This window comes from Taudactylus pleione, unplaced genomic scaffold (assembly GCF_031769625.1).
Source record: "Taudactylus pleione unplaced genomic scaffold, aTauple2 ptg000179l, whole genome shotgun sequence".
Classification (NCBI taxonomy): Eukaryota; Metazoa; Chordata; class Amphibia; order Anura; family Myobatrachidae; genus Taudactylus; species Taudactylus pleione.
The window spans coordinates 26,035,245-26,061,899 of record NW_028284581.1 but is presented as its reverse complement, the minus strand read 5'-3'; the positions used below and the strand labels follow the sequence as shown (position 1 = coordinate 26,061,899).

At 47.9% G+C, this 26,655-nt stretch overlaps 1 protein-coding gene across 1 annotated transcript; it reads right to left on the bottom strand.

Moving 5' to 3' along the window:
* Nucleotides 1–1,058: 1,058 nt before the first annotated feature.
* Nucleotides 1,059–26,437, bottom strand: LOC148519966 (uncharacterized). Its single transcript, XM_088475935.1, has 2 exons — nt 26,428–26,437; nt 1,059–1,849 (listed from the first exon to the last, which is right to left on the bottom strand). The coding sequence occupies exons 1-2, from the start codon at nt 26,435–26,437 to the stop codon at nt 1,059–1,061; spliced, it is 801 nt and encodes a 266-aa protein (XP_088332061.1).
* Between the last annotated feature and the right edge of the window lie 218 nt (nt 26,438–26,655).

Genomic DNA, 26,655 nt, shown 5'->3' with positions numbered 1-26,655 from the left:
ACGATGCGAGAGTCTCACTTCCCTCCTGGGCCAATCCGAGGTGCTTTCGCACAAAAAACAGCACCCAGGTCCCCCCGCAAAGAGAAGGACAAATTCGCCAGGGGCAATGAGGGACAGTGCCCCCACAAAGTTGTCTTACGCCACCTAAAGCCACTGAGTTGCAGCAAACTCCCGCCAAAGCCAGGCCCTAAGGAAAGACTGGCCCGCCACCCAAAACTACACCAAAAATGAGAATAAATCCTTCACAAACAAACTGGTCCCCAGAGCATTCAAATGCACACCATCATGACGAAGGAACTTCCCAATATCACCAACCAAAAAGCCATGACTCACCAAAATTCCTTCAATTTTTTCCACATGCTTGGCAATCGCAACATTGGCTTTCTTACGCGCTCTCTCCAAAGCACCATACTTGCGCACTCCCCTCCATGTCAAACGAGGCATCATTTCAGACCATACAATCCGAATAGTGGGCCACCGCAGACGGATCTCGTCCATCACCTCACGAATCCTGACAATCAACTCCACACCTTTCAACTGGCCCACATCATTCCCACCAACATGTAAAACCAATATTTTTGGAACTCCCCACTTCGCCACCGATGAAACTATCAGTGCCAAAACAGATGCCACACGCAAGCCCCTTACACCAATCCAACGCACTCTAAACCTGTGAGGCCACAAAACCTGTTTTTGGGACAACACATATTTTTCCGCCCAAAAAATATATGAGTGACCAAGAAGCCACACCTGCCCCTCTTCTTCCGCCAATGCTGTGGAAAAAGAGAGAACCTAACCGTGAGAACCACACCAAACCCAATTCCAACGGACACAACTTTAGTAACACATAGCAACTGACTAGCAGGGATGCAGAACTGGGGAAAACAGGAATCCGAGTGAAGAAGAAAAACCAAAAAACCTGCCCGTGAACCAAATGGGTCAAATCATGGCTAACGGGAGGAAAAATTAAAAATCCCTTCACACCCCCAATTGCTCAACGCTAACCGTTGACCAATTGGCAGGTAAGCAACGTTTTCGGGTTAACGCAGGGTGCGCCCCTATAACTTATCGCAACGCACGTACTTTTTATACGCAGCTGACTTCCAGCGCCCCACCTTCTGAATGTCCTGTACAGATGCCCCTGAGAGGGCCGCACAAGTAGCAGCGCCAATACGAAAAGAGTGCGTGCCATACTCTGAAGGATTCAAACCCAACTCTAACAAACCTTTCTTAAAAACTGCTGCGAATTGAAACTTGGTTAGAGGAGTGCCATCCGCGTGAATTAGCCATTGCGCACCCCCACTAGGATGCAAATCCATAAACCTTGCAGCTAACTGAACTGGACAGTTGTCTAAATCCTTATTCTTATGAATAGTAACCCATTTCCCCCTGCCTGTTTGATCAGTTTTGGAGAAACGCAGCTTGCAAAGTATCGTTGAGTCACGAAAAACAATGTCTTTTAACAAAAGACCAGAAACTGTGGAAGTTTTATTGCTAGACACTACCTCACTAACCCGAAAAGCCCCAAAAAATGCTACCGCAAAAGCAAGCCTAAAAAGAAAAGTTTCATACGAATCAACCGCTATCTTTCCCATTGAAGTCAACAAGCCAGACAAAAGCTGCAAATCAACTGGCCGGCGAGAGTCTGAACGAGCTGGCGACCCCTTAGCCCAACCCCTCAAAGCCTTCACTAACACGAAAGCCTTGGTGGGATCATGCAAACCTTTTAATTTGCAGAAAAAGGAGATACCAGCAAGCGCGGAACCTATAAACGCTCTAGATCTGCCCTGCTGATATCGAAACCAAACAAAAGATGAAATCAACTGTTCCGGAGACTTACCCTCCACGTCTGGGAGAGCACAATGCGTGCACCAATCCCGCCAAGCGGCTGAGTAAGCCCGGAAAGTCGATGGAGCAAGCGACTTTAACGCCAAACCTTCTAAGCCGGCCTGATAATCTGCCACACAAACGAGGGGCAGACCAAACCAACGTTAGAAGCCGACGGCACAAGCGCCCGGAAGCGATCAAATTGAAATCGGGACAGCGCGTCTGCAATGTCATTACACACCCCTGGCACATGCTTCGCCCTGAATCTAATATTAAACTCCAAGCAGCGCAAAACTAAATGTCGGAGCAAACGCAAAACAAAATGTGAAGACGAACGCTGGTTGTTGATGGCATGAACCACACCCAAATTGTCGCACCAAAATACTACATGACAGTTGCTCAGTCGCACGGACCAAAGTTCAACTGATACGACAATTGGAAAAAGTTCCAGCAGCAACAAGTTATCCGTCAAACCCTTCTCACGCCAAGCTATCGGCCACGGAGCCGCACACCATTCCCCATTGAAAAAGGCCCCAAAACCGGATGATCCGGCCGCATCCGTAAAAAGTTGCAACGAACTGTTCGCTAATGGAGGCGAAGGCCAAATGCGTTCACCATTAAAGTGTATCAAAAATTTATTCCACATGCGAAGATCCTCCTTTATCTCCGCGGACAGGCGAATGTAGTGATGCGGCCGAACCACGCCAGCTGTTGCCCTCTCCAATATTCTACAAAAGACCCTACCCACTGGAATAATACGGCAAGCAAAATTTAAAGAGCCGAGGAGAGACTGAACTCTACGTAACCTTACTGAATCCTCTGCTAAGCAGACCTCAATAAGACCACGCAGTTTCTCAACCTTATCAATGGTAAGTCTACAACAGCCCTCTATCGTATCTATCTCAATTCCCAAATAAGATAAACAAACAGACGGACTCTCTGTCTTCTCATTAGCAACGGGAACACCTAAAACTCTAAATAAGGACTGCGCAGAAAAAAGGAGGTCAGCACAAACGTCACTTCTTCCTGGACCAATAAAGAGAAAATCATCTAAATAGTGCGCTATGCCCGTTTGTCCGGTCCCGGCATGTAGACACCACTGAAGAAAGGAGCTGAATTTCTCAAAATAGGCACAGGAAACCGTGCAGCCCATAGGTAAACACTTATCTACAAAATAGCCCGAATCTAACCTAAAACCCAGAAATCTCATGGCCTCAGGATGCATTGGTAATAAACGAAAAGCTGATTCTATATCTAATTTAGCCAACAAAGCGCCATGTCCAAAACTACGAACTAAATTCAAGGTATCGTCAAATGATTGGTAAACGAACCTACGACAATTCTCTGGTATGGCATCATTAACAGAACCTCCCTGCGGATATGAAAGATGCTGAATCAACCGAAAGTTGCCCGGGACTTTTTTAGGAACTACGCCAACTGGAGAAATACAGAGATTATGCAAGGGAGGACAAGGAAAAGGACCCTCCATCCTCCCCAGCAAAACCTCCGCACGCACTTTAACCCTCAATTCCCCGGGAAAATCCCTGGCAGAGCGCAAATTCTGGGATGCCCTAACTATCAACTGCCTGTCAATGGGTAAATGAAAACCTACTGAAAAACCTTCGCAAAGAAAAAGTGCATCCTCTCTACATGGGTATAAATTAGGGGTGAGCGGGTTCGGATTTCTGAAATCCGAACCCCCCCGAGCCACCCCGATCCGAGTCCGATCCGAATCAGGCTCGACTTTTCCCGCCTGACTCAGATCTGAAATCGAGGCAAAACGTCATCATCCCGCCTTCCGAGTCTCGCGGGTTTTGGATCCTATATAAGGTACCCGCGTCTGCGCCATTTTCTCACTCGGCTGTGGACAGTGAAGAGGGAGGGTGGGAGTTAGGGCTGTGTAGTGTAGTGTAGTGTAGTGCTGCTGTTGTCCACTACTTCAAAGTCCATAGGGGCTGGCTGTGTTGTGCTGTGCTGCTGTTGTTAATAGGGGCTGTGTCCACTACTTCAAAGTCCATAGGGGCTGGCTGGACTGTGTTGTGCAGTCAGTTCTCCATAGGGGCTGTGTCCTCTCCAAAGTCCTTTGCAGTGTCCCAGTCCTAAAGGGGTGCTGTAGTGTTGTCCAGGGGGTGCTCTGTCCATCAGGGGTGCTCCCCCCAAGTGCTAAAAAAATAATATATTTTCTGTGTTTGTGAATTGTGTGCGCAGTAGCCGCACGTGCATCAACAAAGTAGTGCCAAGCGTGCGCCCGTGTCATAAGTAAAGGGCCGGCTGGCTTGACCGTTAAAGGGTGCTGTAACCCCCGAAAGTACACTCCAATCCAAACCAAAAAAAAATTATTTTCTGTGTTTGTGAATTGTGTGCGCAGTAGCCGCACGTGCATCAACAAAGTAGTGCCAAGCGTGCGCCTGTGTCATAAGTAAAGGGCCGGCTGGCTTGACCGTTAAGGGTGCTGTAACCCCCGAAAGTACACTCCAGTCCAAACCAAAAAAAAAATTATTTTCTGTGTTTGTGAATTGTGTGCGCAGTAGCCGCACGTGCATCAACAAAGTAGTGCCAAGCGTGCGCCTGTGTCATAAGTAAAGGGCCGGCTGGCTTGACCGTTAAAGGGTGCTGTAACCCCCAAAGTACACTCCAGTCCAAACCAAAAAAAAAATAATTTTCTGTGTTTGTGAATTGTGTGCGCAGTAGCCGCACGTGCATCAACAAAGTAGTGCCAAGCGTGCGCCTGTGTCATAAGTAAAGGGCCGGCTGGCTTGACCGTTAAAGGGTGCTGTAACCCCCGAAAGTACACTCCAATCCAAACCAAAAAAAAATTATTTTCTGTGTTTGTGAATTGTGTGCGCAGTAGCCGCACGTGCATCAACAAAGTAGTGCCAAGCGTGCGCCTGTGTCATAAGTAAAGGGCCGGCTGGCTTGACCGTTAAGGGTGCTGTAACCCCCGAAAGTACACTCCAGTCCAAACCAAAAAAAAAATTATTTTCTGTGTTTGTGAATTGTGTGCGCAGTAGCCGCACGTGCATCTACAAAGTAGTGCCAAGCGTGCGCCTGTGTCATAAGTAAAGGGCCGGCTGGCTTGACCGTTAAGGGTGCTGTAACCCCCGAAAGTACACTCCAGTCCAAACCAAAAAAAAAATTATTTTCTGTGTTTGTGAATTGTGTGCGCAGTAGCCGCACGTGCATCAACAAAGTAGTGCCAAGCGTGCGCCTGTGTCATAAGTAAAGGGCCGGCTGGCTTGACCGTTAAAGGGTGCTGTAACCCCCAAAGTACACTCCAGTCCAAACCAAAAAAACAATTATTTTCTGTGTTTGTGAATTGTGTGCGCAGTAGCCGCACGTGCATCAACAAAGTAGTGCCAAGCGTGCGCCTGTGTCATAAGTAAAGGGCCGGCTGGCTTGACCGTTAAAGGGTGCTGTAACCCCCGAAAGTACACTCCAATCCAAACCAAAAAAAAAATATTTTCTGTGTTTGTGAATTGTGTGCGCAGTAGCCGCACGTGCATCAACAAAGTAGTGCCAAGCGTGCGCCTGTGTCATAAGTAAAGGGCCGGCTGGCTTGCCCGTTAAGGGTGCTGTAACCCCCGAAAGTACACTCCAGTCCAAACCAAAAAAAAAATTATTTTCTGTGTTTGTGAATTGTGTGCGCAGTAGCCGCACGTGCATCAACAAAGTAGTGCCAAGCGTGCGCCTGTGTCATAAGTAAAGGGCCGGCTGGCTTGACCGTTAAGGGTGCTGTAACCCCCGAAAGTAAACTCCAGTCCAAACCAAAAAAAAAATTATTTTCTGTGTTTGTGAATTGTGTGCGCAGTAGCCGCACGTGCATCAACAAAGTAGTGCCAAGCGTGCGCCTGTGTCATAAGTAAAGGGCCGGCTGGCTTGACCGTTAAAGGGTGCTGTAACCCCCAAAGTACACTCCAGTCCAAACCAAAAAAAAAATAATTTCTGTGTTTGTGAATTGTGTGCGCAGTAGCCGCACGTGCATCAACAAAGTAGTGCCAAGCGTGCGCCTGTGTCATAAGTAAAGGGCCGGCTGGCTTGACCGTTAAGGGTGCTGTAACCCCCGAAAGTACACTCCAGTCCAAACCAAAAAAAAAATATTTTCTGTGTTTGTGAATTGTGTGCGCAGTAGCCGCACATGCATCAACAAAGTAGTGCCAAGCGTGCGCCTGTGTCATAAGTAAAGGGCCGGCTGGCTTGACCGTTAAAGGGTGCTGTAACCCCCAAAGTACACTCCAGTCCAAACCAAAAAAAAAATATTTTCTGTGTTTGTGAATTGTGTGCGCAGTAGCCGCACGTGCATCAACAAAGTAGTGCCAAGCGTGCGCCTGTGTCATAAGTAAAGGGCCGGCTGGCTTGACCGTTAAGGGTGCTGTAACCCCCGAAAGTACACTCCAGTCCAAACCAAAAAAAAAATATTTTCTGTGTTTGTGAATTGTGTGCGCAGTAGCCGCACATGCATCAACAAAGTAGTGCCAAGCGTGCGCCTGTGTCATAAGTAAAGGGCCGGCTGGCTTGACCGTTAAAGGGTGCTGTAACCCCCGAAAGTACACTCCAGTCCAAACCAAAAAAAAACTTATTTTCTGTGTTTGTGAATTGTGTGCGCAGTAGCCGCACGTGCATCAACAAAGTAGTGCCAAGCGTGCGCCTGTGTCATAAGTAAAGGGCCGGCTGGCTTGACCGTTAAGGGTGCTGTAACCCCCGAAAGTACACTCCAGTCCAAACCAAAAAAAAAATATTTTCTGTGTTTGTGAATTGTGTGCGCAGTAGCCGCACATGCATCAACAAAGTAGTGCCAAGCGTGCGCCTGTGTCATAAGTAAAGGGCCGGCTGGCTTGACCGTTAAAGGGTGCTGTAACCCCCGAAAGTACACTCCAGTCCAAACCAAAAAAAAACTTATTTTCTGTGTTTGTGAATTGTGTGCGCAGTAGCCGCACGTGCATCAACAAAGTAGTGCCAAGCGTGCGCCTGTGTCATAAGTAAAGGGCCGGCTGGCTTGACCGTTAAAGGGTGCTGTAACCCCCGAAAGTACACTCCAGTCCAAACCAAAAAAAAAATTATTTTCTGTGTTTAGCCGCACGTATATATCAAATCGATATAACATAAATGGAGGACCAAACTTTCTCCGATAAAAATAAAATAGAGAAAGATCAAGAACCACTTCCTCCTAGTGCTGAAGCTGCTGCCACTAGTCATGACATAGATGATAACATGCCATCACCGTCGTCTGCCAAGGCCGATGCCCAATGTCATAGTAGAGGGCACATACAATCCCAAATGGCAAAGTTCAGGAAAATGACCTTGAAAAAGACATTTAAATCAGCTGAAGAGAAACGTAAACTTGCCAATATGCCATTTACGACACGGAGTGGCAAGGAACGGCTAAGGTCGATCCCTAGTATGTTCATGACTAGTGGTTCAGCTTCACATGATGATGGAAGCCCTCCTCCCACTAAAAAAATCAAAAGAGTTAAGCTGGCAAAAGCACAGCGAAGAACTGTGCTTTCTAAGAAGATATCACAAATCCCCAAGGAGAGTCCAAGTGTGGTGGTGGTTGCGATGCCTGACCTTCCCAGCACTGGACGGGAAGAGGTGGCTCTTTCTACCATTTGCACGCCCCCTGCAAGTGCTGAAAGGAGCACCCACAGTCCAGTTGCTGATATGCAAATTGAAGATGTCACCGTTGAAGTACAACAGGATGAGGATACTGGTGTAGCTGGCGCTGAGGAGGAAGTTGGCGAGGAGGATTCTGATGGTGATGTGATTTGTTTAAATCAGGCTCCGGGGGAGACAGTTGTTGTCCGTGGGATGAAAAAGCCCATCACGATCATGCCTGGGCAGAAGACCAAACATTCCACCTCTTTGGTCTGGCAATATTTCTATCCAAATCCGGACAACAACTGTCTTGCCATATGTACCATATGTAAAGGTGAAATAAGTAGGGGTAGGGATGTCAACCACCTAGGAACATCCTCCCTTATACGGCACCTGCAGCGCATTCATAAAAAGTTACTGTCAAGTTCAGAAACTTTGGCTAAGACCGTAAGCAGTCCAGGGACACCTAAATCCCGTTGTCCTGTTGTATCCAAGCGCCTGCAAACCACACCGTCAACTCCCTCCTCGTCAATTTCCTCCTCAGTCAGGATCGGAAGTAGTCCTGCAGGCCATGTCACTGGCATGACTGACTCTCCTATCCGGGATTCCTCTGGAGGATCATGCATTGCTACGCCTACTGCTGCCGCTGCTGCTGTTGCTGCTGCTGGGAGTCGTTCATCATCCCAGAGAGGAAGTAGGAACACCACTACTTTTACTAAACAATTGACCCTCCAACAGTCCTTAGCGAGGAGGATGAAGTACGACAGCAGTCATCCTGAAGCAAAACGTATAACTGAGGCCTTGACTGCTATGTTGGTGTTAGACGTGCGTCCGGTATCCGCCATTAGTGCAGTGGGATTTAGACAATTGATGGAGGTAGTGTGTCCCCGGTTCCAAATCCCGTCTAGATTCCACTTCACTAGGCAGGCGATACCGAGACTGTACAGAAACATCAGAAAAAGTGTCCTCAGTGTCCTGAAAAATGCCATTGTACACAATGTCCACTTAACCACGGACATGTGGACAAGTGGAACAGGGCAGACTAAGGACTATATGACTGTGACAGCCCACTGGGTAGATGTATCACCTTACGCAGCAACAGCAGCAGCGTCACCAGTAGCAGCATCTCAGAAACGCCAGCTCGTTACAAGGCAGGCTACGCTGTGTATCACCGGTTTCAGTAAGAGGCACACCGCCGACAACCTCTTAGAGAAACTGAGGGAAATCATCGCCCAGTGGCTTACCCCACTTAGACTCTCCTGGGGATTTGTGATATCTGACAACGCCACCAATATTGTACGGGCATTACATCTGGGCAAATTCCAGCACGTCCCATGTTTTGCTCACACAATAAACTTGGTGGTGCAGAATTTTCTGAAAAGCGACAGGGGCGTGCAGGAGACGCTTTGGGTGGCCCGAAAAATTTCTGGCCACTTTCGCCATTCAGCGACTGCATGCCGAAGACTGGAGCGCCAGCAAACACTCTTGAACCTGCCCCGCCATCACCTGAAGCAAGAGGTTGTGACGCGGTGGAACTCAACCCTCTATATGCTTCAGAGGATGGAGGAGCAGCAAAAGGCCATACAAGCCTATACATCCACCTATGACATAGGCAAAGGAGGGGGTATGCACCTGACTCAAGCGCAGTGGAGAATGATTTCCGTGTTGTGCAAGGTTCTCCAGCCCTTCGAACTTGCCACACGTGAAGTCAGTTCAGACACAGCCAGCTTGAGTCAGGTCATTCCCCTCATCAGGCTTTTGCAGAAGCAGCTGGAGAAAGTGAAGGAGGAGCTAAGACGGAGCGATTCCGCTCGGCATGTGGGACTTGTGGATGAAGCCCTTCATTCGCTTTGCCAGGATTCCAGGGTGGTCAATCTGTTGAAATCAGACCACTACATTTTGGCCACCGTGCTTGATCCTAGGTTTAAAGCCTATGTGGTGTCTCTCTTTCCGGCCGACACAAGCCTGCAGAGGTGCAAAGACCTGCTGGTGAACACACTGTCAGCTGAAGCGGAACGTGACACGTCAACGGCTCCTTCTTCATTTTCTCCCGCAACTGGGGCTGCCAGGAAAAAACTTAGGTATCCTAAGCAACCCGCTGTCGGTGATGCAGGGCAGGCAGGACCAAGTTTGGACATCTGGTCCGGACTGAAGGACCTGGCAACAATTTCTGACATGTCTACTGTCACTGCATATGATACTGTCACCATTGACAGAATGGTGGAGGATTACATCGGTGACAGCATCCAAGTAGGCATGTCAGACAGTCCATACCTGTACTGGCAGGAAAAAGAGGCAATTTGGAGGCCCCTGTACAAGCTGGCTCTATTTTACCTGAGTTGCCCCCCCTCCAGTGTGTACTCCGAAAGAGTGTTTAGTGCAGCCGGGAACCTTGTCAGCGAAAGGCGTAGGAGGTTGCTTCCACAGAATGTGGAGAAGATGATGTTCATCAAAATGAATTATCAGCTCTTCCAGGGAGACCAGCCTCCAGAAGGTACAGAGGGACCTGTGGTGGTGGATTCAAGTGGGGACGAGTTAATACTTTGTGAGGATGAGGATGTACACACTGAAGAGGGTGAGGAATCGGTGGATGAGGAGGATGAGGATGACATCTTGCCTCCGTAGAGCCAGTTTGTGCAGGGACACATTAATTGCCAGCTTGTTTTGTGGGGGCCCAAACGAACCAATCATTTCAGCCACAGTTGTGTGGCAGACCCTGGCGCTGAAATGATTGATTTGTTAAAGTGTGCATGTCCTGTTATACAACATAAGGGTGGGTGGGAGGGCCCAAGGACAATTCCATCTTGCATTTCTTTTTTTTCTTTGCATTATGTACAGTTTGGGGCCTTGTTTTTCTAACTGCCATCCTGTCTGCCACTGCAGTGTCACTCCTAGATGGGTCACGTGTTTGTGCCGCCCACTCGTGTCGCTTAGCATAGTCATCCAGCTACCTCGGTGCAACCTTTTGGACATAAAAACACTATTGTGAGGTGTGAGGATATAGACTGGAAATGAGTGGAAATTAAGGTTATTGAGGTTAATAATAGCATAGGAGCAGAGAAACCAACAAATTCTGTGATTTTAGCTGTTTTTATGCTTTTTAAAAAAAAAATACAGATCCAAAACACAAAACCCAGAACCCAAAACACGGAAGGGTGGTTTTGGCAAAACCAATCCAGATCCAAAACACGAAGAAAGATCCAGATCCAAAACACAAAACACGAAAAGTGGCCGGTGCACACCCCTAGTATAAATGTAACCATCTAATAAGAGAATCTAAACGGACTGGAGAACAAGCCTTAACTAGCACTCTTGGGGCCCTCGGCACGGTCCTGGGAAATACCTCCTTCCCCACGTCGACAGTCCTTGGCCGGATGCTCACCTCCGCAGAGACGACAGGAGTGGCGAAAGCGACACCCCGACCCCCTAGTACATTTGGAGTCGTTGTAGGCAAAGCATTTCCCTCTCCCCACTCCTGTCGACCCCTGTCTGTTGGCAGCATAGCTTTTCCGAGGAGGCGCACCGTCCAAGGGAGGCCGACGCTGTTCAGAGACCTCTAACCAGACTTCAACATCCTTAACCCCGAAAGGAATAACTGAAGAACCGTCATGTTTTTTCCTAAATTGTGAATCATATTCACGCCATGCCAAGTTACGAGACCTGACGAACATGTCGAGCACTAAAAATAGATACCTGAGAATGTTAACGTGCTCCTGCGCCCTGGTCTCCAAATAACATGTCGCAAATATGAGCATGCCTTTCAACCACGTATTAAAGCTGCAAAAAGCATCTTCTCCCATGCCTCCCGATTTTTTAGCCTGCACCAAGCCTTTCCTCATGTCATCTGTGAGTGAAAACAGGTCTACAAATTTCCCTTTGCGAATTTTGCCTTTTACACTTTTCCGTAAGCCTCGTAGCACCGCAGTATTCGCGCAATGCAATGTATCTGCCCCTGCCTCCTGCGCTTTTGCCCCTGACTCATCAGACCTCCTAGTCTCGCTACCTGACTTTTTCGCCAGCCGCCGCGCAACCAGTCTAGCAATTTTACGGGGGCGAGCGGGGGAACCAGAAGAGTGAGATGAAGAAGAAGAAGAGTCAGAAGAAGACAAAGGAGTTTCATACTCACCGGAACCAGATGGAAGCGGACAAGCTTCAGCAGACTTCTCCCTTGACGGCGCCACAGCTTCGGATACCGGTGCCGAATCTTCCTGTCCCGAAGCAGGCAATGAAAGAACCGCGGACACCTCACCACTTGGACCATCAGATACTTCAAGGCCTGGAACTAAGGAAGACGTGTGAGCCACCGCAGAAACGGACCTGGAAACCTCCGGGGTGGGAAGGGACATGGTGACCGGCTTAGGAGGCGGAATGGCTGGCACCCGCGGAGGAGGCGACAAACTGGGCGGGGGAAAAACAGAGGCAGTTTGGCCGGAGTGTGTGCTGAAAGAGGAAACTGGGGGCAAAGGTGGTGGCGCAGCCGCTGCAGGTGGGTAAACTTGCCAAGCTGGCAGGTAAGGGTACTGAAACTGCGCATGCTGAAAAGCAGGAGGATATGCCGAAGGAGGGGCCGCGAAATGGGGAGAATAAAAGGGGGCAGGAGGAACAGCAACAGAAGATGACAAAATCGGAGGAGCTACGCCTGAGCTCCAAGAAGTCTGACCCCAAGAAGGGCCTCCCATAGAAAGGGGGGGGGGTGCATTAAAGGAGGGTGCCTGGCTGCCGGCTGGGGTGTACCATGAGGGTTGAATAGAAACCGGCACTATGTGCCCAAATGATACTCCAGCGAATGGAGTAGCGGGCAAAGTTGGGGAGCTTAAACGCTGCGCTAAACCCCCCGAAAAATGTGAAAAGGTGCCTGGGAAATAGGGAGACCCCGCACCTAAAATGGCCGCCTGAGGCAAGATGGCCGCCGGGCCCGCCGCATGGGCCAGGCCGGCTGGGCCACCGGAAATCAAAGCAGCAGAGGTCGCAGCCGCGGTGGCCACGACACCACCGGACCCAACATGAGGCCAGGACGGGGCTGAGGTCAGGTGACCTCCGCTGCTTGAATGGGGCAGACCCGCGGAAAAGGCGGCGCGCACGTCACTGACGCCGCCGAGAGCCCCCGCCGGAGCCGCAGGCAAAGCAGGTGCGCAAGGGGACCCCAGCGGCGCCAAAGGAGACGCGACGCTGACCGGAGAGAGGGTGAGCGGACAGGGATGCGCAGACCCGTCGCGCGCTGGAGAAGCAGGGACCGCGATGCTGCCAGAAGAGCTGGCGCCGGGGCGAGGTGGGGATGTAGGCGCACCAGATGCAGAAGCACGCGGGGAAAGAGTGCAGGCAGAGGAGGGAGCGGGCCCAGCAGCCGCTGGGGGGCCGATGTCAAGCGGGGCAGAGCCGCTAGGGGTGGACGTATGAAACTGGGAAGGGGAGGTTGGGGGAGATAAGCGGGCGAGAACAGAGCGCAGAGGGCACGAAAATTCAGCCAGCCGGCGGGGAGGGGGGGCATCGCGACGAGGACGAGACATGGTGAAAAAAGACAGTGGTAATAAAGTAAATAGGATAAATATGCCAGAGATACTCAGCCTTTCCGAAATTCCACTGCAAAAGAGGCTGAGCTGCCCTCTAACCCTTCCTTATATATCCTCCATTTAACTCCTCCTATCCCTCTGCCTATAGGATGAACTGACCACCTGACACAAACCACTCACTCAGCAAACAGGCTGTCATATACCAAAACACCTTGCAGAAACCGTCAATCTTATCTATCCTCAATCCTATACAGATTTCGTCTACCAAAGTCATGGCATGCAATTCTTTTTATTTTGGTTTATCCTTCAGACATTTAAGTGTTTATTTCCTCTTCATGGAAAGAGAGGTAATGGTTAACATTTCATAGTCCTATGATTCTCATTGCAGTTTTGGTGCAGTGCAGAGGCTGTTACCAAGAGAGAAACTCAGAGTTCCTTTAGTAAAGTGCTTCATCTTTCTTTCATTGAAATGAATAGGAGACAGTGGTCATAAGTTACCACTATTTATATTATAAAATTACAATTTAAACTATAGTTATCACCATTGAACTGTTTATTGTATAGATTACTGTACTGGTATAATACAATTGGATAGTTATGCCTAGATGAATTCAGCAGAGTGTGTAAATTACAATAGATGAGAAATGCGTTAGTAAGCAATATAAATGATCAGTTGTTACAAAAGAAAGTCCTAATGAGTTTTAAAATAACATGTCCCCAGTTCACATTATGCCACAGTGCCCTGAGTTCACATTGTGAAACATTTTCATCACCACAGTTTAATATGCCACATTGTAGAGCCCTAGTTCCCATTATTCAACATTGTAATGTCCCCAGTACATATTATGCCACGTCGTAGTACTCTCAGTCTATATTATTTCACATTATGGCACGATGACCCTAGTCCACATAGGGCCTGAATCAGAGGTGGTTGCAATGTCGATGTCGGATGCGATGTAGCATTTTTTTGCCACTGCACATGCAACACAGCCACACTGTGCAGGTGCAGCGATTAATTAGCTATGGCGGACACAGTGAGGACTTATTAACCACTTAACTGACGAATATTTTTTACATAAACCACTCAGAAATTGTCAGGGTTTTTTTATGACTGAATTAGGTCAAGAACATCTTTTTAAAACTTATCAAACACAATTTTATAAAAAAAAATAATTCTGTAATGGTGGCCATTGACAGCTGTACCATCGATGGCCGATGGGTACAACCATCAATAGAAACCATCGATTGTTTGAGACCATGTCCACTGTTTCATTAACATCGGTTTGCAAACCATCGATGGTTGGTGGCCATCGCTAGTATACTATATAGTATACCATCCCTAAGTGGAGGCCCCATATCGAGTCTTGATTGTACACGAGCACCATAATAAAAATAAAATAACCTAGAACATCAATGTTAAAATAAATAAAACCGGAATATTTCGGATGTGCCGTGACCTGGTGTCATGATGTCACTGTCCAATGACTGCCGGTGTGGGAGTGGCTTTGCAGCCATTCTCTCACCAGCTACTTCTCTTCCACAGCATCGTAAGCCCCTTGCGGGCGCCACTGGACCCTCCAACACCCCTGCCGGACCCTGTTTCACCCCGCCACTGTACCCCCGGTCACTGCCCTGGGTGCTTCCAAACCCCCGCAATGCAAGCTAGACCTCATGTGGACCACGCCGGACCACCACGCACCCCCGCCAGACATGTTATATAGAGAGAATCTAGATAGATAGATATATATAATGTATTCATGGGGGGGTGGGTCTTGCAAAAATGGGGGAGGGACAAGACGGAATCACTAGTTGGCCAGCGGCTGCTCCATCTACTCTTTGCAGCCGCTGGGGAGCAGTTAACAGGGTGGGAGGAGAGAGAAAAGGACAGCGCTGATAGCGCTACCTTCTATTTGCCCGGTGGCTGCTCTGTCTTGTTTGCAGCCACCAGGCTACTGCTAGCGGGGGTGGGGAGAGAGGGATGGACAGCACTGATAGTGCTACCTTCTCTGCCCGGCGGCTACTCTGCCCTGTCTGCAGCCACTGGGCTGCTGCTAGCGGGAGGGAGAAAAGGACAGCGCTGCATTCTCTGCCCTGTCAGCAGCCGGAGGGGGAGGGATAGAAGAACTGCGCCGCCAGCGCTGCCTTCTCTTTGCCCGTCGGCTTGCTGCTAGTGGGTGGGTAGCGGCTGTGTTTCTATCTTCCCAGCGGCTGCTCTGTCCTCTTGGCAGTCACCGGGGGTGGCTACGCCGGTGCTGGGCTGTTCGATCACTGCTAGCAGTGATCGGCCCATGGAGAGGGACAAAGTGTGCAATGGGACCAGGAGGTCCCTCTGTGATTGGCGGCTGCTAGAAAATGATCTTCCAGCAGCCGACCACAGAGCTTTTCTGACTGGCCGTATCAGATATGACCATGTCAGGGAAAGCCCAGTCTGGTATGGTCGTATCTGATACGACCGTGCCAGGCAAGTGGTTAACAAAGTGAGTGACAGGTAGTGACCTTTGGGGCTACAAAATGCAGAAGTCTCCTAGTCAGCCACCAAATTTGATCGCAGTTGGATGGGCTGCGGCGTCTTAGTTGAAACAGACATTCTGAGACACCATAGGGTTGCTCAGAAGTTCAGTGGTGCATCCAATGTGTGACTGATGTTCCCGATGTTGCGTCTCTTGTATGTAAGCGGCAGATCTGAGATGCTGGCAGTGGGTGAATGCAGCTGTGTCTACTTCTGAATCAGGCCCATTATGCCACATAGTGACCCAGTTCATATTATGCCACAGTGCCCCTAGTTCATATTATGCCACACCGTACAACCTGTTCAGAATAGGCCACAATGCCCCTGTTGATAATATGCCACAGTACCCCAGTTACAATTATGCCACAGCCCAACTTGTTCAAAATATGCCAGAGTGCCCCCAGTTCAAACTATGCCACAATGCCCCCTAGTTCACATTATGACACAGTGCCACCTAATCACATTATGGCACAGTGCCCCTCTTTTTTACTTTTTTCTGTGCTTCCAGGCTATTGTTTCTTTTATTCCATATATTTATTTTCCTCTTGCCCAGTGGGCTGATACTCTATGCTGACTCTTCTTCACTCACTACCGTAGGAATATATCTAGATGTTATGAAGCCTTGTTTGTTGGAAGGAAAGCAGCCAAGAAGACAGACATTAGTGCGATCTACCAGGTATCATCCTGCTTTCGACCAGTCGCAGCATATTCTGTAGCACTTTACCATCAAGGAGACAAATTTAACATATTGTAGCCACATTAATATGTGGCTTAGGTAAAATAAAACAGAATATTAGATGTAAATACATATCTTGGTATTGGGTAATACACTTGATCATTGGGATTAGCTCTCTGGCAACCCAGTGGCCATATAGTAGGGCATAATATTAAGTATTAATTCATATGTAAAGACATGTATAGTATGTGTCATGTAGTGAGTTTAGGTATATATGTGTATACGTATATATGGGAATATGCATGCATATGTGTATAGTATAATGCAGGTACAGGTTATGTATATGCATGTGTAAAGTTAGGGATAGCTATAAAGGTGTGATTAATATGTTTACACCCTGTACAGGGCAGGCAGAAGTTATGTAGGGCATTATGCACACAGGGTAGTGGCTCGAGCTACTTTTATAGCGGGAAGATAAAGGTCTTGTGGAAGCAGAGAAGGTGCTGGAAGGGGTGCGCAAGGCTTTAGGAGCTCGTGCCTTAGGCTGCAAGAGATGAGTCGCGTGCTGGGGAACGTGATAAATAGCGGCTGGCTGCAGTTGGGAGACAGACTACAGTTCCCTCCACCAGTGCCAAGTTCTCTGACTCCCCGTCACTGCTGCGCCCAGAGCTATAACAGGCGGCAGACGAGTCAGCTGGATTAGCGGCCAGTGTGGGGCTGAGTGAAGCATTGGGGAAACTGGACGGAGCCTGGGAAAATGGGATGGAGCCTCAAGGCACCCCCATTTATGTCACTGTGGGGGTGTGCTCAGCACTCTTCGAAATGCTAGGCAGCTCCCAGGCTCTCCCTACACTAGTAAATAGATGCCGTGTGCCTAAGCACGGTACCTGTTCCTCCTCTGCTTAGCGGTTTGTGCTCCCCTCATCTTCCCCCCTTTCACCACGGGACAGTGAGGCCCGCAGGTGGGACAGTCCCAGAAAAACGAGACTGTCCCACTGAATGTGGGAGGTATGCTATAACACCTAATATACTATAGTAAAACTAAAACCCACTGGAGGTTCAGGAAATATATATTTTTTAATCTGCTTCACCTCCTGCAAAAACCTTTAAACATTCAAAACAAGGATACCTGGAAAAATCAGATAGCACAGTAGAAATAGGAAACTGCCAGGGGAAGTTGTTCTAGGGGGTGGTGAATTTAAGATGTTTTTTGTATTTGTAAACATATTTTTGTTTTGATAGTTATAGCATATGTAACCTTGGTTAAGGATTAAAGACAATACTGTATTAATAACAATATATATGCGATACATTTCATATATTTACATGTGCAGGGATGTGACTAGTTGGAGTTGGTAAATGTATTTTATAATATGGTAAATGTGTACTAAGTCATTAAATTAATTGGTTGCATAAAAGAGGGGACGCGATCATGTAGGTGTGGTGATCGCGGGGGTGCGCAATCAAGGGGGTACCCTCCATCCGCGGCTGTCCGCTCGCGGCGCCCAGCATCCCTTCGATCGGGATGCCGGGCGCCGGTCTCCTGGCGTCGGAGAAATGACAGGCGTCTAGATACAGACGCCTGTCATTTAACCCTCGCCAGGATAAAGCAGTCGGGAAGCCGGCTGTCGGGTTTACGTCAGCCGGCTTCCCGATTGCATCCCGCTGGGAGCCATCTGTAGATATGTATAGCCACGTGCCAAGAAGCTCAGCTTACATAACTAAGGGCCTGATTCAGACCCGGTCGCAAGCGCTGAGCGCTCGCCGCATCGATGGTGGCCCAGAGCGCATGCACACGATGGAGCCGGCTCCGTCGTGCGCATGCGCGAGACCCGGAAAGCGACGGGCAAGCCGTCGCTCCGGGTCTCGCACCAAAGGGGGCGTGCTGTTGATGTTGAGTGACAGCACGCCCCCTTTGGTGGGCGGGTCGAGGGAGTGGCTGCCCAGACGGAGGCGTTCCCATGAGAACGCCTACCGTCTGGGGGCGGACCCACTGACATCACAAGTGATGTCAGTGGGAGAGCTTTCGGCTCTGTTTGAGCCGAAAGGTCTCTGGGGCTTGCGGCAACGAGACCCTACCACAAGGGTCTTGTCGCAAGCCCGATGGTCGCTATGGTCTTGACCATCGCGACCATCTTCCTGGCCGCTCGCTATAGCTGTCAACCACAGCTATGCGAGCGGCCAGGAGGCCGTTCTAAAAAAAAAAAAACAGCCCTGATTCAGAGCGAGCGCTCTGTCAGAGCGACCGGCTTTGAACCAGGGCCTAAGTTTACTATTAGGAATATTGTTCAGAAAGTTCAATGTAACACTGCATGTCTAATTGTACCAAACTGTCAAACTACTTATCTAATTTAAATTAGAAAAAAAACAGCAATAACAAGTGAACTGCCCACAGAGCCACATTGTGTTATCACCTGGCTGTTCATTGGCAAACGTAAACCCACCTCGAACCCCTGCGCAGTGCATATTGAGAATGTAGCTGTTGTGTAGACCAAAGTTTCCCAATTGAGGTCCTCAAGGCTCTCCAACAGTTCAGGTTTTAGAGATATCCATGGTTGAGCTACAGGTGACTTAATTAGTACCTCAGTCAATTTGATTTACCCACCAGTGTACAACCGTGGATATCTCCAGATAAAACCCAGAGCCGTAGCTAGGGTAGTGCGGCCGGTGCCATCGCACAGGGCATCACAGGGCAAGGGGTGCTGTTTGGGCCTGTCAAATTTCTGTTTATTATCATTCTCACTTGTAGCTTCCACATGAGGCCATTCCCCTTTTTTAGGTGTATTATGTCCCTTTGAAAAATGAGGGGGGTACCAATGCTCTTTCTGGCACAGGGCACAAAAAGTCTAGTTACGGCTCTGATAAAACCTAAACCAAAAAGCACAATGACCAATACATTTTAAACAGAAAAAAAATGATCAAGGCAAATCACTGCCGCAAGACAAATCTCAGCAATCAATTCACAACTACAACACTACGATAATCTCTCTTCTGCTGCTCTCTCTGCAAACACTAACCCTGAAACCTCTTTAAGCTAATTAAAGGCTGTAACCAGCCTTATGTAGTGTAGGTGAGGTAGAAATCGTGCATATTTTCAGTGGTTTGAGATAAGCCAATTTGAAATGGGAAATACTGTATTTAAAAACCCCTCGGTGGTATGGAGGTTACTGCGAGTTTGTAATCACTTTACATTACAGGCAGTCTAGATTTTAAGCCTCTAAACCACTATATAATAAATCCAGCTGTTGGAGGGCAAAATCACTGGCTATGTGTGACAGTTTCAAACCAACTGCAAAAATTTAAACCCATATGAGGTTTTCTTTTAGAGGATGTCCTTATGAACTTCAGCGGCCTTGTAGTAAGTTAGCCATTGCTGCCAAACCTAATTAACCATGGTTGAAGAATTGTTTAAAATGCCCTTTATGTGTTCTGTTTTATAAATGTGGGCTGTGACTAGGGGTGTGTGACTGGTGTCGAAGCTGGTTTAGAGACAAAATCAGTGTAAAATTAGCTTAGAGCGACGCCATCTTGCGAATGGCAACCAGACTCCATCTTAAAAATAAGAATCTGCAAGACGCCATTTTGCGACTGAGCTCCCCAGCGCCATTTTAAGTTACAACTCACGAGCTAAGTACAGATGGCAATGTTTTTGGTACTGGGGACAACCTTGCATAGAAAAAATACCAAAACAACTAGAAAAACAGCTTCCTGAGAAAAGTAATTAGAAAAGACAATACACCAGGAACTGTGGGTGTTTTTGCATGTAAATGGAGAGACCCCACATGTGGACAGGTGTAGCTGTGGCAATTGTAATATGGCCCAGACACTTGAATTTGACTGAACGAACAATGGTAAGAAATCTGCATGAAAAGAACTGTTTAAACTCACTGTCAGACAATATGGCACCACCAATTGGCTGGGGGTCTTCACCCTGTTTGAGAGTGAATCTCATTACTAATAACAAATTGCATTGCAGTTTAAAAATGTTAGTAAGGAATGATATATATATATATATATATATATGTGTGTATATATATATATGTATATATGTGTATATATATATATATATATATATATATATTAAATCCATCATAAATAGAATCACATGCATAAACACCGCACATTAAGCACAGTTGTGCTGTTAACATGTCGCACATTAGCGAATGCATAATACCCCGCATGCGTACGCATCTGCCACAAGTTAACTAGCGTCTTTTCCCAAACCCATAATACTTATGCACTGCACACTCACGTAAAAGGTTCCATAGCTTCAAAGTATAAGATTCAAGTTTTATTCATTTATTACAAATGCTGTGAAATAAAGGCTATTTGGTATCTAAGGTTTAATACGTGATAAGTAAGCCGTGTTTGGTATTGTACTGATCTGCTCTTTCTCAACAGCTTTCCGTTATCATCGGTGTGAAGATCGCAACATGCATTCTCAACTTATGGACCGTAGAGAGTTAAAACACCAAAATATACTTTGTAAAATTAACAGCCTAGATTTGCATGCAGGGGGAAAACGGAGACAAAGGCTGTTGGAGGCTGGTCTGTGTCCATTTGAATCAACCTGTTAAATATCCTGTAACAGATGCACCCGCACTGGGAACCAATGAAACTGGGGCTGAGCGGGTTCGGATTTCTGAAATCCGAACCCCCCCGAGCCCCCCGAATCCGAGGCCGATCCGAGTCAGGCTCGACTTTTCCCGCCTGACTCGGATCTGAAATCGAGGCAAAACTTCATCATCCCGCCTTCCGGGTCTCGCGGGTTTTGGATCCTATATAAGTCGGCGTCGGCGCCATTTTCTCACTCGGCTGTGGACAGTGAAGAGGGAGGGTGGGAGGTAGGGCTGGCTGGGCTGTGTAGTGTAGTGCAGTGTAGTGTTGTGCTGTGCTGCGCTGTGCTGTGCTGCTGTTGTCCATAAGGGCTGTGTCCACTCCTCCAAAGTCCATAGGGGCTGGCTGTGTTGTGCTGTGCTGCTGTTGTCCATAGGGGCTGTGTCCACTCCTCCAAAGTCCATAGGGGCTGGCTGTGTTGTGCTGTGCTGCTGTTGTCCATAGGGGCTGTGTCCACTCCTCCAAAGTCCATAGGGGCTGGCTGTGTTGTGCTGTGCTGCTGTTGTCCATAGGGGCTGTGTCCACTCCTTCAAAGTCCATAGGGGCTGGCTGTGTTGTGCTGTGCTGCTGTTGTCCATAGGGGCTGTGTCCACTCCTCAAAAGTCCATAGTGGCCGGCTGGACTGTGTTGTGCAGTCTGTTGTCCATAGGGGCTGTGTCCACTCCAAAGTCCTGTGCAGAGTCCCAGTCCTAAAGGGGTGCTGTAGTGTTGTCCAGGGGGTGCTCTATCCATCAGGGGTGCTCCCCCCAAGTGCAAAAAAAAATAAAATATTTTCTGTGTTTGTGAATTGTGTGCGCAGTAGCCGCACGTGCATCAACAAAGTAGTGCCAAGCGTGCGCCTGTGTCATAAGTAAAGGGCCGGCTGGCTTGACCATTAAAGGGTGCTGTAACCCCCAAAGTACACTCCAAACAAAATAAAAAAATATTTTCTGTGTTTGTGAATTGTGTGTGCAGTAGCCGCACGTGCATCAACAAAGTAGTGCCAAGAGTGTGGCTGTGTCATAAGCAAAGGGCCAGCTGGCTTGACCATTAAAGGGTGCTGTAACCCCCAAAGTACACTCCAAACAAAATAAAAAAATATTTTCTGTGTTTGTGAATTGTGTGCGCAGTAGCCGCACGTGCATGAACAAAGTAGTGCCAAGCGTGCGGCTGTGTCATAAGTAAAGGGCCAACTGGCTTGACCGTTAAAGGGTGCTGTAACCCCCAAAGTACACTCCAAACAAAATAAAAAAATATTTTCTGTGTTTGTGAATTGTGTGCGCAGTAGCCGCACATGCATCAACAAACTAGTGCCAAGCGTGCGCCTGTGTCCCATAAATAACGGGCCGGCTGGATTGACCGCTAAAGGGTGCTGTAACCCCCAAAAGGCACTCCAAACAAAATAAAAAAATATATTTTTTTGTGTTTGTGAATTGTGTGCGCAGTAGCCGCACGTGCATCAACAAAGTAGTGCCAAGCGTGCGCCTGTGTCCCATAAATAAAGGGCCAGCTGGATTGACCGCTAAAGGGTGCTGTAACCCCCAAAGGGCGCTCCAAACAAAATAAATTTTTTTTTTCTGTGTTTGTGAATTGTGTGCATTGTGGCTGCACGTGCATCAACGAAGGAGCAGCGCCAAGCGTGCGCCTGTGTCCCATAAGTAAAAGGCCAGCTGGCTTGTCCGTTAAAGGGTGCTGTGACCCCCAAAGGGCACTCCAAACAAAATAAAAAAATATTTTCTGTGTTTGTGAATTGTGTGGGCTGTAGCTGCACGTGCATCAACAAAGGAGCAGCGCCAAGCCTGCGCCTGTGTCCCATAAGTAAAGGGCCGGCTGGCTCATTACTTAAAGGGTGGTGTAACCCACAAAGTGCACTAGTCTCCAACAAAAATAAAAAATTATTTTCTGTGTTTGTGTGCGCCTTAGCCGCACGTATATATCAATATAACATAAATGGAGGACCAAACTTTCTCCAATAAAAATAAAATAGGGAAAGATCAAGAACCACTTACTCCTAGTGCTGAAGCTGCTGCCACTAGTCATGACATAGATGATAACATGCCATCAACATCGTCTGCCAAGGCCGATGCCCAATGTCATAGTAGAGGCCACATACAATCCCAAATGACAAAGTTCAGGAAAATGACCTTGAAAAAAACATTTAAATCATCTGAAGAGAAACGTAAACTTGCCAATATGCCATTTACGACACGGAGTGGCAAGGAACGGCTAAGGTCTTTCCCTATGTTCATGACTAGTGGTTCAGCTTCACATGACGATGGAAGCCCTGCTCCCGCTAAAAAAATCAAACGAGTTAAGCTGGCAAAAGCACAGCAAAGAACTGTGCGTTCTAAGAAGATATCACAAATCCCCAAGGTGAGTCCAAGTGTGGTGGCGGTTGCGATGCCTGACCTTCCCAGCACTGGACGGGAAGAGGTGGCTCTTTCCACCATTTGCACGCCCCCTGCAAGTGCTGAAAGGAGCACCCACAGTCCACTTGCTGATATGCAAATTGAAGATGTCACTGTTGAAGTACAACAGGATGAGGATACTGGTGTAGCTGGCACTGAGGAGGAAGTTGGCGAGGAGGATTCTGATGGTGATGTGGTTTGTTTAAATCAGGCTCCGGGGGAGTCAGTTGTTGTCCGTGGGATGAAAAAGCCCATCACGGTCATGCCTGGGCAGAAGACCAAACATTCCACCTCTTTGGTCTGGCAATATTTCTATCCAAATCCGGACAACAACTGTCTTGCCATATGTACCATATGTAAAGGTGAAATAAGTAGGGGTAGGGACGTTAACCACCTAGGAACATCCTCCCTTATACGGCACCTGCAGCGCGTTCATAAAAAGTTACTGTCAAGTTCAGAAACTTTGGCTAAGACCGTAAGCAGTCCAGGGACACCTAAATCCCTTTTTCCTGTTTTATCCAAGGAATCGGTGGATGAGGAGGATGAGGACGACATCTTGCCTCCGTAGAACCAGTTTGTGCAGGGACACATTAATTGCCAGCTTGTTTTGTGGGGGCCCAAACGAACCAATCATTTCAGCCACAGTCATGTGACAGACCCTGGCGCTGAAATGATTGGTTTGTTAAAGTGTGCATGTCCTATTTATACAACATAAGGGTGGGTGGGAGGGCCCAAGGACAATTCCATCTTGCACCTCTTTTTTTTCGTTGCAGTATGTACTGTTTGGGGCCTAGTTTTTCAAACTGCCATCCTGTCTGCCACTGCAGTGTCACTCCTAGATGGGCCACGTGTTTGTGCCGCCCACTCGTGTCGCTTAGCATAGTCATCCAGCTACCTCTGTGCAATCTTTTGGCCATAAAAACAATATTGTGAGGTGTGAGGTGTTCAGAATAGACTGGAAATGAGTGGAAATAAAGGTTATTGAGGTTAATAATTCCATAGGAGCAGAAAAACCCACAAATTCTGTGATTTAAGCTGTTTTTATGCTTTTTTTAAAAAAAATACAGATCCAAAACACAAAGCCCAGAACCCAAAACATGGAAGGGTGGTTTTGGCAAAACCAATCCAGATCCAAAACACGAAGAAAGATCCAGATCCAAAACCAAAACACGAAAAGTGGCCGGTGCACACCCCTAAATGAAACCATGCAAAACTTTTCTATTGTATAGTCTATTTCAGTAAGGGTATGTATATGTGGGTTCTGACCCCAATCTGGAGTCTTCATGCTGATGCTGTTGATGGAGGTTTCTTATGGATGCCGGTAACTGGTCCCAGTGTACGTGCGTATGTATAACTGTATCTTGGGTCTGTATAATTTCTTTGCGCTAAACTGTACTTAGATCACAGCGTGTAACTAACTGTACTTTACTTGAATAATACTTTGTGCTTTGGAAACACATGTTCAAGGTCTGAAGGCATTTATTTACTGTATGACTGCGTACGCAAATAGCATCAAAACTGAGAAGGTATAGACAGGATTTAGAAGGTATAGGCAGGTTTTAGAAGGTATAGGCAGGTTTTAGAAGGTATAGGCAGGAGCATATAGAGGTTTAATTCAGTATCCTTACTGGTGTCACTGCACAGAGTGCAGGGCACTGTGGGTGGCACCATCGCTGCCCCACGGCTTTTGCTTCTGGCTAGCAGGGTGCCTGGAATGGCACACTGCAGCCTGGATCACTGCTGCAGCGCTGCCAGAGCATCCTCTAGATGCTCCAGCCAGGCACCGTGCAGCAAGTATAGTGGGCTCTAGATCTGAACAAACTACTGTAATCTGTATGATGTGGTGGAACTACAAAAATGGAGGGAGGGGAAAATATTCCAGTGATTAATGGATTGTAACAGCAGTGAAGGCGTGCACTAAATTTCTCAATCCCTGAGCTTTGTCAGTTTAGTACAACTCCACCAACTACCGTATGTGCAAAAGTGTTAATTAGAGATGTGCGCGGACCCCCGTGTTTTGGTTTTGCCAAAACCACCCTCAATTGATGAAAACCACTACAATAATGTAACTGGGACCTGTTTTTGTTCCAATACAATTATTAACATCAATAACATTAATTTTCAGTCAGTTTTGACCACCTCACAGCACCTGAAATCATGATGGAGGGACTTAAAGGCAATCCAAAACACTCAAGATCCATTTTTTAAATTAGAGTTCCCAATTAACAGGAACGCCTGTCATTAGACCTATGCCGGGAGCCCGACACCCGGCTTAAAGATCGAAGGTAAGCCGGGCGCTGGGTGCGGACAGCCGCGAAGGGGGTTAGGTTAGGGGCTCCCGGGGGGGACTTAGGGTTAGGCACCCCCCTGGGAGGTTAGGGTTAGGCTAGGGGAAGGGGGGTTAGGGTTAGGCACCCCCGGGGGGAGGTTAAGGTTAGGCACCCCCCTGGGAGACTTAGGGTTAGGCTGTGGGGAAGGGGGGGTTAGGTTTAGGCACTTCGGGGGGAGGGTTAGGGTTAGGCACCCCTAAAGGAGGGTTAGGGAGTAAAAATAGATTAGTTAATACTTACCTTTCTAGCTTGGGGATCTTCACCCCTGCTGGGCTTCCGCTGTCGGGATTAGAACCGCCGGCCATGCGGTCGGCGGTAAATCATAATGATTCCCTGCATACTAGACTCTTGAACCCCTGTATGTTCTATTGGGAGAGATATATGCCCCTGTCATTATTGGCGCTGCTACCTACAAGATAGCAGCGCCGATAGCCTGGGCAATGTATGAATGATCAGTTTGCCTAACCGTTCCCACCGTTGCAGCTGTTACTATAGACAGCTACAACCTGGTGATGCCCTATCCCCACAGCGGTGGCTGCCAGCTAGAGGGCTGCACAAGATCCTGCGCATGCTCAATGGAGCCGGCCAGGACTGAGACACAGCGCATCAGCACTAGGCTGATGTGCTGTGGTCTCTAGCGGAGAACGCAGGAGGGAGAGTTATCACTCCCCTGCACCGGCCGATGAAATGTTCATACATCTCATCGTAAGTGCTTCCTGCTTCACCTCGGTAAAGAGGCAAAGCAGGAATCGTTATAGCGGCACGTTAAGTACCGCTATAATACATCTCCCCCCATTAGCTCTCACCATTCCTAACTGTTCTGCCAATGTGCTCTGTGACCTCCCTCACTTTCATCAGCTTGCTATTGACTACTACCTCTGATTGTGCTTGAAAAGTTTTTCCTGCTGCTGAGTTTGCTGCTTTGTACTTACAGTATCTACTGCCGCATTTACTGCTTTCCACATATGACATTACTTACTTTTATTCATTGCCTTATTTATTGCTTGCTACTTAAAGTATGTCTCCCTCACTTCCCCACCAGCTGGCCTTTGAGTACCACCTCTGATTGTGCTCAAATTGTGTTATTTATTGCTTTATTTTCTGCCTTCTACTTTACATGATTTGCATGAAAACGACAGCATCGGAATGATACATAATTTAAAAACGTTCAAATCATGCTGCTTCCAGGAGCGATAACAATCCGATG